We start from the raw sequence: 14,584 nt of genomic DNA, 5'->3' as shown, positions 1-14,584 counted from the left end.
CTAAGTGTCTGTGTCATGGTGTGGACTTAGCCAAGGGTCCTGTAGCAGGTCACAGAGCGAGGGTCTGCGGAGAGGGCGCCTCGACAGGCATCTCCTCAGCAGGTTCTTACACTCTGCAATATAAACAGACAGTTAAAAGTGTGTTTGGGGAGGGGGCGAGAGAGAAAGAGAGACAGAGAGAAAGAAATTGAGAGAGTGTTTGGGGTCTATGTTCAGTTGTGGTCTATACAGAGCTACAAAGGGTTCCTTACTTGTGTATGTATGTGCATGTGTGTACACACTCACGGAGAGACAGGTGGGCAGGTATGCGGAGCCTCTGGGTGATGATCTCTGTTCTGGTGTTGAAGGGGCTCTCTCCACACACCATGTCATACAGGACCACCCCTATCTGCCACACTGCGGAGGGCTCAGCCTGGTAGGACCTCCGGGTGAACCACTCAGGGGGGATGTACTGAGTTGTTCCTTTAAAGTAAAACAGAGACAGCGAGTGAGCATGAGGGAACGCTTCTGAACTCTAGTGTGAGATTCAGAAATGGTAGCTTCTACAAAGAAGACAACATTTCTCCACAGTCCTGCAAGTGTTCACTGCACATCCATACCAGAGAACTCAGTGTAGGGGCCTTCTCGTAGAACACAGCCACAGCCGAAGTCCAGAAGGCGAACGCGGGGTCCCTCAGGGTCCGTCTGAATCAGGATGTTCTCTGGCTTGATGTCGCGGTGAAGGACGCCTCTGGAGTGGATGCCAATTACACCTTCCACAAGCTGCCTTAGGAGTACCTGCAGAGTGTGAGCGGAGGAGCAGGACAGAGTTAAAGGGGCCCTATTTAAGGTGAGGAGAGAAGTGTGTGCGTGTGTCTTAAATGAGCTCCAGCCTCAGCAGCTGTTTTCTTCATTGTCTCTCACCTTGGCCTCCTCCTCCTGCAGACACCCCCTGTCCATGATGTAGTCAAAGAGGTCCGAACAGGGCAGCGGGCGCTCCATCACCAGCACAACCTCGTCCTGCAGCTCAAACCAGTCCAGCAGCTCCACGGGGGTCCCTCCAGAGGCGGACTGGTCCCCGCCCGCCATCTGCATCAGCGCCACTTCCAGTGGGAGGTCCTTCAGTTGTACAATCAGAATAGAAAAGAGAGCACAGTATTACTCATACGCCTCCTCTGGAGTCCAGCAGAAACAGAGACTGACCTCTACCTGAGGGTGGACCGTTTAGAGGCTGTAGCTCATGATGATTCTGTTAATGCACAGCATTTTTATTTACTACCATTAATCCAGTAATGTGAATATGAAGTCTGCTTTCCATTGTTTTGGGTACAGTAAGTGTTTAATTAAGTTTAATATATTCTTGTTTTTAAATGTGAGGCACCTAATAAACATTGGCTAATGTAAAAGTTTAGAAATTGGAAATGAACACACAGGAAGAGAAGAGTGATGCTTTATATCAGTGACACTGTGTGTCCTTGTTTATTCAGAACAATATCAAATTAACAATATAAAACAATATCAAATATTATAGAACAATAAAATTAAATATTACTTAGAGTTCATCAGAAAGAGAGAGCAGCTCAGAACTCTCTTCAGTTCCTGTTGTGATAGATGCTGAATATACCTGGAGCAATAAGCAGTACACCTGAAAAGCTGAGTTTGTGCTAAATCAGAGAACATAGATCATTGACTGTATGACAGTGTGATACATCACCAATTTCAGACCCAGGTCAGACTTGTGTGTGTGTGTGTGTGTGTGTGTATACGCTCACCTCAGTGGTGTGAACCACGTTCTCAGAAGGAATATGTTTAATGGCCACCTGCAGGAAAGAGAGAGAGTGTTCTTCAACCAATGACAGACTGACCACTGCTCTTCAGAATCACTGTGTAGGCGTGACTATTGCCTGCCTACAGTTGTTAAGCTGGAGTAGTCAACATCATGCTGTGCATATGTGCGTGTGTGTAATTACAGGTAGCAGGTCCTCCCGTCGGTAGCCGGTGAACACTGTGCCGTATCCTCCTGTGCTCAGACAGTACAGCTCCACATACTTCCGCTCCAGCTCCCCTATAGAGAGTGGACAGACAGGGTTCACTGACCATGTGTGTGTTTGTGTGTGTACTCTAAACGTCCTGCTGCACACATCTGTCATCAAGCACACTCGTTGGGGACTCACCGTCCTGCTCCCCCTCTGTACACTCCACTCTCCTCCTCTTCACGCCCTGGGAGCCTCCACTGCTGCTGTTCTTCCTCTTTCCACTGGGGGTGGAGCGGTGGGAGCTGCTGCTGGACCTCCAGGACACTGGAGAAGCTGTGTCGTCAGGGTCTGGGCCTGGAATTGCAGAGCAGAAATATCTCAAGATCTGCTTTTACACAGTTACTGTGGTGCTGAGTCTGTTTATCAAGTAACGTAGGCCTTTTTGTTTTTGCAGATCTGCAGGTTTAGTGTATCAGTAGTTGTTACTGAGTCAAAATCAACAGGTAGATGAAGTAGTTTCACCATTTCAGCTTTGCTTAGTCTATAGTTTCTGGGCTACTTCATAAAATATGCTGAAACAAATATTTCATATCTCATATCTGAATTTTGCGCTGGTGTAATTAAGCTAACTAGCTCACATAATAAAAAAATCAGAACTCACTCGACGTTTCTTTGCGCAGAGTAGACAAGAACATGTCTCCACAAAGGTTCCTCAACACCTAGAAAGAAAATCTACAGATAAAGAAACAGATAAAGCACGACTAGTAACAGATCAGTCGGATTGAACAGGTGAAAGTGGTGAATATTAGAGATCAGACTAAAACGGTGTTTAGATTTGAAGTTGTTGTGTTGCCAAGTGATAGAATGTGTGATGTCATAATGGATGGTCCAGAGTTCTGGTTCTGTGGTTGTCGTGGAATCGGAATCTGGGGGTTTAGTGCTGGGATGGATATACATGTGTACAGCAGTGTTATACTCCATGCAGTAAAACTGTCAAATTCACAGTGAAAAACTCCCAAAACACCTTTTGTAACGTTATTAAAACTTGTTTTTACCATTTTTCTAATAAATGGTTTATGTAGAAAATAAAATCAAATTTTATTTCAATCTGATCTAATTTAATCAAACTCCTTTAATGAACAGTTACCCTGTAAAAGCACAGTATCACTATTCACTGTTAAAGGAAATAAACTGCAGTTATTTTACACTGTCCGTTGCTTATTTAACTTTTTTATTTAAATCTGTGAAACCAGACCTGCACATTCTCTGTGTTCATTAATGTTAAATACTTTACAGGAATTGTACAGTTGATCCAGTTTTAATTAGTGTAAATATTAGTCTAAGTCTTAGTGTAAGTCATTATGTAAAGATTTTTTTAACTTTTATAAACTTCACAAACACAAAGTAAATGGAGATGAAGAATGGTGAGGATACTGGATGCTTCCAGAAGAAAACTGGTTTAAGTCGATCACGGCTAGTCCTGCGTTATGCAGTCGTCTCTGTCTACAAGAAGTTTGGTGTGTTCTTTCTGTGTCCACGTAGATTTCTCCCTGGAGGAAGACGGAGGAGAAGAACAGATGGAAAATTGCAAGAATACAAATGATTGTTCGAATGGTGGCTGAGGAACCTTAGTCGACCTCCATACAAATTCAAGCTGACCTGCAGACACAAGGTGCAAGCGTAATGGGGCGCTATGGTTGGAGACCCCGGAGGAGAGAGAAACATAAAAAAGACAGACTGGACTTTGTTAGAATTTACCCAAAATAGAGCTTTTTGGTAAAACACATCATTGTACTAATTATGGAGAATGAAATGACTATAATAATGTATAATTAAAATGAATAATAAAAAATAAATAATGGCAGATATATCATATTTTTTTTCAGATGTGACAAATATAAAAGTGGATATAGGGAAATTCTAATATATGTGATATATTTAAAATCTATATATTGCCATATATCAGATTTCTGTATTAGGAAAAAAGTCAAATCTGATATCTGATTCCACACAGAACTCCAGAAATAGACTGGACAAAATTACTGGAAACCTCAACCTAGTTTTTAAAAGAACACCATTTGAAAAGAATTACTGAAATCAGTCACCTCCTGTAACCATGAAAAGCTTTTTTCACTTCTCTACTGCAATTATGGATTAGTCTTCTTTTGACAGCTGCTCCAGGTCTCTCAGATTTCAAGATCTACTGTTTATAGATCCTCAGATGCTTTGTGGGTCCAGAAACCTCCAGTACTTTGTTTTAAACCATTGCTGGGTTTTAACTGAAGTATAATTTGGGTGTTTGTCCTTTTGAAAGACCCATGACCTCAGTCCAGAAATCCAGCTTTCTTACAGTGGGACCTGCATTGCACCCCAAAAATTCTTTGGTGGTCTTTACTGCCATGCACACAGTCAAGTCAAGTCAAGTCAGAAGCGACAAATCAACCCTTATGACTTTGAACCCTTGAATCTTTGAACCTCTGCCATGTTTGACTATAGGAACTTGTTGCATTGTGATTAGTACAATGATATGCTCAATTATAAAGCTCTATTTCAGCCTCATCTGTCCACAAGAGACTGTGGCTTCCTCAAGTAAGTTCTAGCAAACTCCAGTCTGTTTTTTTATGTCTCTGCGTCCTCCTAGATCTCCTACCTTAGAGCCCCAGTTTATTCATTTGGCATTAGACAGTGAAAGCTGACACTGTTGTACCTTATGTCTGCAGGTCAGCTTGAATTTGTTTGGAAGGTGACTGAGGTTCTTTAGCTACAATTTGAACAATCCTTCTTTGCAATCTTCCATCAGTTTGTCTTTTGTCCACAGTTAGCTACAGTGCCACAGGCTGTAGACTTCTTAATGCTGTCTGGTGGAAAGTTCAGGCTTTATGTGCAAGGAGGTACAGCATATAGTACAGATGCAGAATGGGCTTGACAGAGGCACCAGCACTTTTATAAGTTTACCAGTTATGTGTAGTGCAAGACAACCATTCAGGACTCAAAAGAGAGGCATAAATAAGTAGGTTTCAATGGCTGGGAACACAAGCAGGTCAGGTTATTGCTTTCACCAGTGTTTTCTAATTTGGGATTTGTTCAGTTTATGAGGACAAGGGGATCCATCATTCTAAGAGCAGAGCCATAAACAGTTCTGCTGTTGAAACACATCATGAATCTGACGTAGACTTTGTGTTCCAACTTTTCTCACAAACAAACTTAAATTATTAGGAAGATATTGGTGAATGAGGCCCACTCTTATAAACACATTCGTATTTTGAGATTCTTTGTACTTTTTTTCTGGAAATCTTGTAAATCTGGCCCCAGGTCTTCAGTGTAAATATTAATATGCGTTTACTCATATGTACTCATATGTCTGAATAAATATTTCCTACATTTTCTGAACAGGATAAAAGTAAATGTAGGAATATGTCATCACTTTTTTTTTCTTTTGGTAAAATGTTAAATGAGGCACAAACAGTAATTATGCTTTATAATATTTCTAGTAGACTTCATGAAATAGTTAAACATAGTTAAAATAGCAAAAAGTTATATTAACATGATTTATCACTTGCCTCCTATGTAGTTGTTTAGCCAAAACATGTATGATATATTAGTGTTGTTGCTTTAGTTTAGAATGGGAGATGCTAGGCTAACCTCTTTCAAACCCTGAGGCTAATATTGCTCAAAAATTGAGACCTATTCATACCTCTGGTGTTGTAGCCCTTCCCAAATGTATGTTCTGGCTGTGGCTTCAAGTGCATTTGAACATTTGAACAGTCTTGTTCCATCATTTTTTTCCAGCCTCCTCACCAAGGAAGGTGTATGACACATGAGAATCAGGCCACACCTCAGTGACCCAGATGTACTTTGACGATGATAAGTACCGCCGGCGGCCAGCCCTCAGCTGGTTTGCACAAATACTGAAGTGAGTTTTTCCCTCATCTTTGGTTTTTGCTTCCTTAATCCTAAGAAGTCACAGTTATTGTTTCTAAAAGTGTTGTGTAGACCCAAACAAGCTAGAGCAGAAGCTCTTTTTTATGATTCAGTGTCTTCCAGTGTTTTCTACAGCCTATTTTTTTCCTCTTTCAATCATTGTGGGAATGATGATGATGATGATGATGATGATGATGATGATGAGGATGACGAGCTAATGCTTTTTCTGCCTGGGGGCTGGAGGGAGTACCTCCTCTCTACCTTTTCTTAGTGTGGCTGCCAGCAGATACAACCATGTTTCACTGTACCAGTGTATCTGCTTCTGCCCTCTTCTATGAGATGACGTAGAATTTCACACCCTTGAAGGCACAAGAGTGCGTTCAGCGTTTTATTAGACCGTCTTAAGTTCCTCATGCATTTGTGTGTATTAATAAACGGTAATCGGATGGGTATGTATACATGGTGGTGGGGAGGCGACTCTTTCTCTTTCTCTATGGCCAATCAGGACTCCCTCTCTAAAAACAGGACGTTATGGTTTAGGTGATTTGCAATTCAGTGTGTAACTTTCAATACTGAATCTTTTACCAAGTATGGGGTTTTTTTGTTGTTGTTTTTTTTTGCAGCTCCAAAATTATAATTCACAAAGGTGTGTGGAAGTACATGTAAAGTTCACCCCAGAGCTTTAATCTGCAGATAGGGAAGAATAGAAGAGAGCCCTTGAGTAGCTAAACAGTTAAACACTTTTACTATATATTCTACATAGGGGTGGGTGATATGGTAAAAAATAAAAGATCACAATATTTTAAGACATTTTCATGATACAATATTTATTGCAGTATTGTTTAGGGTATGTATCAGTAGCAGCTGATTCAAATACTCTCCCATGTTGAATACAGTGATTTTTATTCAAAATGTGCTGCAGTTTATCCAGTTAAAAGGACTAATTACTCTTTGGGCTTTATTCACCAATCTTTATTAAGAAGAAATGACTTCTTAAAACCCACTTATGCAGTTTTTACAAATTCTGACATTCACCAGTGTTTTCTTATTTGTTTATGAGGATTTATCATTATATAAGAGCTTAGCCGTATACAATTCTGCTCTTTAAAAACACGCCATGATTTTGACGCAGCCTTTTTTTCTCAAATTCTTTGGAAGATATTGTTGAATGAGGTCCTTTGTAATGAAATGTGCAGTTGGTCTGTGTTCTTTAAGCATTGACTGTATCCATGATATGCTCAGAAAAGTATATTGCATAACACAATAACAAAAGTTATCACCACACAGTAAAATATCGTCATATTGCCCACCCATTATTCCAAATTAGACCTGACGTTAAATTGAAATGGAATCCACAGAGCTGCACTGGAACTCATAAATCCCTAAACAACTATTTTGGTTTGGTTTGGTTTGGTTTGTAATCTGGTTGATTGAAAAGTAATATATTGAAATCATCTCTGGCTGTGTTCACACTACACTCTCGTTTGCATTTTCTCCCCTCAGTCTGGTTTCCACATTCTAGTGAGTGTATAGCTGAACAACATTGTGTTTCTCCAGGCTCCAGTGTGTAAATATAACACTAAATAATTACGCTAGACAAGCAGACAGATCAGAAAGCACTGATAGAATACATAGATAAGCATAAAAAAAAATAAAACTATTAAAAAGTTATTGCACATAGTAAGATAATTGCACTTTGTTTACATTGGTACAAGGAATGAGAAATTTCCAAAAATAGTTCCAATAAATAATAGGTACACTGAGCTGTGTTGCTGTGTAGACTGTTGTGTAGACTGATGGCCTGTACAGAGGATATGAGCTAAGTATGTGTGTTAGACAGTTTGTGTGTGTCAGCACATACGCATCAGCATTTTGGAGAGAGAGTCCTATATAGTGTAGTAGAGAGTTCTTGGACTTATAGTGACAATAGTGAACAGTATTCTGGTGCTCTACGGTGTCGGGCAAATGTTTGGGCACCCTGGTCTAAATTTCTGTCACTATGAATAGTTCAGTGAGTGGAACAGGGGTGTCCAATTCTGACCTGCAGTCACACCAGCCCTTTGAGGGTAAGATTGGACATTCCTGAAGTAGAAAATGAAATGCTTTCCAAAAGGTATAAAGTTAAAGATGACAATCTTAGCCGAGGTGAGAGTGTTATGTTTGTTTTGTACAATTTTAGAGGGAAAAAAGTAAACGGACAATATGCAAAACTTTGGGTAACCCAAGACATTTGACCTCAGACATGAATTAGCTTACTGTAATTAAGAAAATAAACAGTTAACAGAAATGGGGGAGATCAAGTTGAAGTCTTGATTCCCCCCAAAAAATTGTACAAACTTTTTGGAAACTGCAGAAGATGGAAACAGAAGCTCGCACCATTTCACCATATTACACCATATTGAAATTGAAAGCTGGAACTTACATTGAAGGAATAATTAAGAGCTGTGTTCAGAGCTTTGGTCAGCTTTACTGGAATTGACAACGACTCTTCATCAGTTAATTTAATGTGCTTCCACTTTTGGGAATGGTGTGAGCAGTTCTGGTCCTGGTGATACACTACACTGGCTAAGTTAAACTCCAACATGCAAAGAAACAAATTCTGCAAGTCATCAAATTCATTTAGTAAATAATTACACTAAATGGTATCAAGTATGCAGAAAAAAGCCATATTTAAGTCTCACAGAATTGAACTACTGCTAGTGCTAAACACAGCATAAAGCATATAGAACTAAAATCACTCATACTAATACAATTGATTTTACATCCTTGTGAAATGTGGATATGTTAAAATATCAATTTGTTATATATATATTTCTTATATTTGAAGAAAAATAAAATCAAGAGCAAGTCAAGAAGGTTTTACGGGGTTTGGGAGATGTGTCTAGTAGAAGAAATGACTATCACCAGTCAGCCTCAGCTGGCGCTAGTTCTTCCTTGCTGGATTGGTGTGTCTAGCGTAAGAGCTTGCCTACACCTTGCATTACCAAGTGTTTCATGTCTAGATCTTGTCTGGATATAGTTTGGATGGATTCTCTACCATATTTAAATACAGTGCATCCCCACTGTGGCCATCGCAGTTATTCAATTATTCAGAGTAGACTCTGGACCCACCCTGACCAAGAAGAAGCACATTAGAAGAAAATGAGTGAATAAACCCAAAACAGGTTCTTCTATGGAGTCCTTCAAATAACCCTTTGTAGATCCTTTTTTAAGGAAACATTCAAACCGCTCCATCCACAATCAGATAGTCATTCCCTGTAAAAGGTTACTGTGGAACTCAAAATAATATTTACCCAGAATTCTTCTTCAATACATTTTAATGAGGACACTTCTCATTGTGTCACCTCTTAATCTCTGTGATTTTTATTACATCATAAGATTTATTATTCAATGATTTGATGTGAAACAAGGTAAACTGGGCTGGATTATTCTCCAGTCACAGCAGAGGACTTTAGTCTGGAACCTCCAGCATTTCAGTTAGATGAATAAATCATGAAGGCTTCTTTCAGAGTTCAGTTAATGTAGTGTTAGAACTGTTCTAAAAAGAAACCATGTTCATTCATCAAGTGTGATTTCCTGAGAGGAAGAGAGTAAGCACTTAAATCAGCTCCTCAGATCCACATATTATAATAACTAAATAAATTATTAACTAAAATTAAATAAAATAATTTTATTTAGAAGCACTTTTAGATACTCAAGGATGGTGTGAGTAAATGAACATACAGACAAAACCAAATGATTTAGAAGATGCATTTATTTACAAAGCAAATGACAAAGATCCGGGTCCAAGCCTCTTTTGAGCAAGCCGAGGGCGACAGTGGCAAGGAAAAACTCCCTCCGAAAGAGAGGAAGAAACCTTGAGAGGAACCAAGACTCAAAAGAGGAACCCATCCTCTTTGGGTCGACACCGGATAGCAAAACAAAAATAATATAAGCAAGTAGAAAAGATAAAGAGCTAAAAGATCAAAAATATTAAAATCTAAAAGACAAAAAAGCACAAAAAAGGTGGATTAAAACACATAGATAAGACAAACGCAATAATTTCATAATAAAATAAAGCATTAAAATCTTTTCATATTCTTAAAATACAAAAGCTTAAAAATCAAAAGATTAGGCTCAATATAAATGTATTAAAATACAGTATTAAGACCATTAATAAATAATATAATAAAGCATTAAATGTTAAAAAGATCCACAAGATAAAAAGCACAAAATACATGGATTAAACACAAATATATAAAACACTCAAGGATCAAACAATTAAAGATGAAAGATTAAAATGTAAATATCTAAAAGATAAAAAGCTTAAAATAGATCAATAAAAACAAAAATATACACCATTAATAAATAATGTAATAAAGCATTAAAAGATTACAAATATAAAAATCTACAAGATAAAATGCTCAAGATAGATGGATTAACAAGATATATAAAACAAAGATAAATACAATAATAAGAAATATGAAATATAAAGATAATAACTAATAATGACTGGAACACTAAAAGATACAAATGTGAAAATATTCAATATAAAAAGCACAAAGTAGAGGAAAAAGAGAAATATCTCATGCAGAAATAAACACAATACATAAATAATGTAATAAAGATTAAAAGCTTAAATCAGAAGCTTAAATTGAAACATTAATATACAATAAAGACAATAAAGGAATAATGTTATAGAGCACTAAAAGAGAAAAACACAAGAAAAATGGATTAATGACTGAAATACTATAAAAGATAAACAATAAAATTACTGTTCCTGTTCAAACGTTTGGAATACTTTTTTATTAATATCTGTTATTCTATTTAATATTACCTTTGCAGTCTAAATTAAAACCCTCTGAAATACACAGATCATTTCAGAAAAATCTAAAGTTTGATTTGAGTTGTGTTTCTACATGGATGTGAACTAGTGTGTGTCTCTAAGTGTCTGTGTCATGGTGTGGACTTAGCCAAGGGTCCTGTAGCAGGTCACGGAGCGAGGGTCTGCGGAGAGGGCGCCTCGACAGGCATCTCCTCAGCAGGTTCTTACACTCTGCAATATAAACAGACAGTTAAAAGTGTGTTTGGGGAGGGGGCGAGAGAGAAAGAGAGACAGAGAGAAAGAAATTGAGAGAGTGTTTGGGGTCTATGTTCAGTTGTGGTCTATACAGAGCTACAAAGGGTTCCTTACTTGTGTATGTATGTGCATGTGTCTACACACTCACGGAGAGTAAGGTGGGCAGGTATGCGGAGCCTCTGGGTGATGATCTCTGTTCTGGTGTTGAAGGGGCTCTCTCCACACACCATGTCATACAGGACCACCCCTATCTGCCACACTGTGGAGGGCTCAGCCTGGTAGGACCTCCGGGTGAACCACTCAGGGGGAATGTACTGAGTTGTTCCTTTAAAGTAAAACAGAGACAGCGAGTAAGCATGAGGGAACGCTTCTGAACTCTAGTGTGAGATTCAGAAATGGTAGCTTCTACAAAGAAGACAACATTTCTCCACAGTCCTGCAAGTGTTCACTGCACATCCATACCAGAGAACTCAGTGTAGGGGCCTTCTCGTAGAACACAGCCACAGCCGAAGTCCAGAAGGCGAACGCGGGGTCCCTCGGGGTCCGTCTGAATCAGGATGTTCTCTGGCTTGATGTCGCGGTGAAGGACGCCTCTGGAGTGGATGCCAATTACACCTTCCACAAGCTGCCTTAGGAGTACCTGCAGAGTGTGAGCGGAGGAGCAGGACAGAGTTAAAGGGGCCCTATTTAAGGTGAGGAGAGAAGTGTGTATGTGTGTCTTAAATGAGCTCCAGCCTCAGCAGCTGTTTTCTTCATTGTCTCTCACCTTGGCCTCCTCCTCCTGCAGACACCCCCTGTCCATGATGTAGTCAAAGAGGTCCGAACAGGGCAGCGGGCGCTCCATCACCAGCACAACCTCGTCCTGCAGCTCAAACCAGTCCAGCAGCTCCACGGGGGTCCCTCCAGAGGCGGACTGGTCCCCGCCCGCCATCTGCATCAGCGCCACTTCCAGTGGGAGGTCCTTCAGTTGTCCAATCAGAATAGAAAAGAGAGTATTACAGTATTACTCACATGCCTCCTCTGGAGTCCAGCAGAAACAGAGACTGACCTCTACCTGAGGGTGGACCGTTTAGAGGCTGTAGCTCATGATGATTCTGTTAATGCACAGCATTTTTATTCACTACCATTAATCCAGTAATGTGAATATGAAGTCTGCTTTCCATTGTTTTGGGTACAGTAAGTGTTTAATTAGTAAAAGTTTAATATGACTTTTTAAAGTATATTCTTGTTTTTAAATGTGAGGCACCTAATAAACATTGGCTAATGTAAAAGTTTAGAAATTGGAAATGACCACACAGGAAGAGAAGAGTGATGCTTTATATCAGTGACACTGTGTGTCCTTGTTTATTCAGAACAATATCAAATTAACAATATAAAACAATATCAAATATTGTAGAACAATTAAATGAAATATTACTTAGAGTTCATCAGAAAGAGAGAGCAGCTCAGATCTCTCTTCAGTTCCTGTTGTGATAGATGCTGAATATACCTGGAGCAATAAGCAGCACACCTGAAAAGCTGAGTTTGTGCTAAATCAGAGAACATAGATCATTGACTGTATGACAGTGTGATACATCACCAATTTCAGACCCAGGTCAGACTTGTGTGTGTGTGTGTGTGTGTGTATACGCTCACCTCAGCGGTGTGAACCACGTTCTCAGAAGGAATATGTTTAATGGCCACCTGCAGGAAAGAGAGAGAGTGTTCTTCAACCAATGACAGACTGACCACTGCTCTTCAGAATCACTGTGTAGGCGTGACTATTGCCTGCCTACAGTTGTTAAGCTGGAGTAGTCAACATCATGCTGTGCATATGTGCGTGTGTGTAATTACAGGTAGCAGGTCCTCCCGTCGGTAGCCGGTGAACACTGTGCCGTATCCTCCTGTGCTCAGACAGTACAGCTCCACATACTTCCGCTCCAGCTCCCCTATAGAGAGTGGACAGACAGGGTTCACTGACCATGTGTGTGTTTGTGTGTGTACTCTAAACGTCCTGCTGCACACATCTGTCATCAAGCACACTTGTTGGGGACTCACCGTCCTGCTCCCCCTCTGTACACTCCACTCTCCTTCTCTTCACGCCCTGGGAGCCTCCACTGCTGCTGTTCTTCCTCTTTCCACTGGGGGTGGAGTGGTGGGAGCTGCTGCTGGACCTCCGGGACACTGGAGAAGCTGTGTCGTCAGGGTCTGGGCCTGGAATTGCAGAGCAGAAATATCTCAAGATCTGCTTTTACACAGTTACTGTGGTGCTGAGTCTGTTTATCAAGTAACGTAGGCCTTTTTGTTTTTGCAGATCTGCAGGTTTAGTGTATCAGTAGTTGTTACTGAGTCAAAATCAACAGGTAGATGAAGTAGTTTCACCATTTCAGCTTTGCTTAGCCTCTAGTTTCTGGGCTACTTCATAAAATATGCTGAAACAAATATTTCATATCTCATATCTGAATTTTGCGCTGGTGTAATTAAGCTAACTAGCTCACATAATAAAAAAATCAGAACTCACTCGACGTTTCTTTGCGCAGAGTAGACAAGAACATGTCTCCACAAAGGTTCCTCAACACCTAGAAAGAAAATCTACAGATAAAGAAACAGATAAAGCACGACTAGTAACAGATCAGTCGGATTGAACAGGTGAAAGTGGTGAATATTAGAGATCAGACTAAAACTGTGTGTTTAGATTTGAAGTTGTTGTGTTGCCAAGTGATAGAATGTGTGATGTCATAATGGATGGTCCAGAGTTCTGGTTCTGTGGTTGTCGTGGAATCGGAATCTGGGAGTTTAGTGCTGGGATGGATATACATGTGTACAGCAGTGTTATACTCCATGCAGTAAAACTGTCAAATTCACAGTGAAAAACTCCCAAAACACCTTTTGTAACGTTATTAAAACTTGTTTTTACCATTTTTCAAATAAATGGTTTATGACAGTAAAATAAAATCTAATTTTATTTCAATCTGATCTAATTTAATCAAACTCCTTTAATGAATATTTACCCTGTAAAAGCACAGTATCACTATTCACTGTTAAAGGAAATAAACTGCAGTTATTTTACACTGTCCGTTGCTTATTTAACTTTTTTATTTAAATCTATGAAACCAGACCTGCACATTCTCTGGCATTAGATCTGCTTGTGTTCATTAATGTTAAACACTTTACAGGAATTGTACAGTTGATCCAGTTTTAATTAGTGTAAATATTAGTCTAAGTCTTAGTGTAAGTCATTATGTAAAGATTTTTTTAACTTTTATAAACTTCACAAACACAAAGTAAATGGAGATGAAGAATGGTGAGGATACTGGATGCTTCCAGAAGAAAACTGGTTTAAGTCGATCACGGCTAGTCCTGCGTTATGCAGTCGTCTCTGTCTACAAGACGTTTGGTGTGTTCTTTCTGTGTCCACGTAGATTTCTCCCTGGAGGAAGACGGAGGAGAAGAACAGATGGAAAATTGCAAGAATACAAATGATTGTTCGAATGGTGGCTGAGGAACCTTAGTCGACCTCCATACAAATTCAAGCTGACCTGCAGACACAAGGTGCAAGCGTAAGCTTGCACTGTCTAACGCCATCTAAATGAAATGGGGCGCTATGGTTGGAGACCCCGGAGGAGAGAGAAACATAAAAAAGACAGACTGGACTTTGTTAGAATTTACC

The 14,584-nt window shown here is 39.6% G+C and overlaps 2 protein-coding genes across 2 annotated transcripts; both read right to left on the bottom strand.

The window, feature by feature from the left end:
* Nucleotides 1-2,650, bottom strand: LOC140537975 (serine/threonine-protein kinase pim-2-like). The gene is made up of 8 exons (XM_072660340.1): nucleotides 2,617-2,650; nucleotides 2,154-2,309; nucleotides 1,950-2,044; nucleotides 1,752-1,799; nucleotides 904-1,098; nucleotides 600-777; nucleotides 286-462; nucleotides 1-113 (listed from the first exon to the last, which is right to left on the bottom strand). Exons 1-8 carry the CDS (start codon nucleotides 2,648-2,650, stop codon nucleotides 1-3), a joined length of 996 nt encoding a protein of 331 aa, XP_072516441.1.
* An 8,148-nt stretch (nucleotides 2,651-10,798) lies between these two features.
* On the bottom strand, nucleotides 10,799-13,469 carry LOC140537968 (serine/threonine-protein kinase pim-2-like). The gene is made up of 8 exons (XM_072660327.1): nucleotides 13,436-13,469; nucleotides 12,973-13,128; nucleotides 12,769-12,863; nucleotides 12,571-12,618; nucleotides 11,702-11,896; nucleotides 11,398-11,575; nucleotides 11,084-11,260; nucleotides 10,799-10,911 (listed from the first exon to the last, which is right to left on the bottom strand). The coding sequence occupies exons 1-8, from the start codon at nucleotides 13,467-13,469 to the stop codon at nucleotides 10,799-10,801; spliced, it is 996 nt and encodes a 331-aa protein (XP_072516428.1).
* Nucleotides 13,470-14,584: the final 1,115 nt, after the last annotated feature.

Source organism: Salminus brasiliensis, chromosome 1, assembly GCF_030463535.1.
Source record: "Salminus brasiliensis chromosome 1, fSalBra1.hap2, whole genome shotgun sequence".
Classification (NCBI taxonomy): domain Eukaryota; kingdom Metazoa; phylum Chordata; class Actinopteri; order Characiformes; family Bryconidae; genus Salminus; species Salminus brasiliensis.
This window is presented reverse-complemented; position numbering and strand designations above follow the sequence as displayed.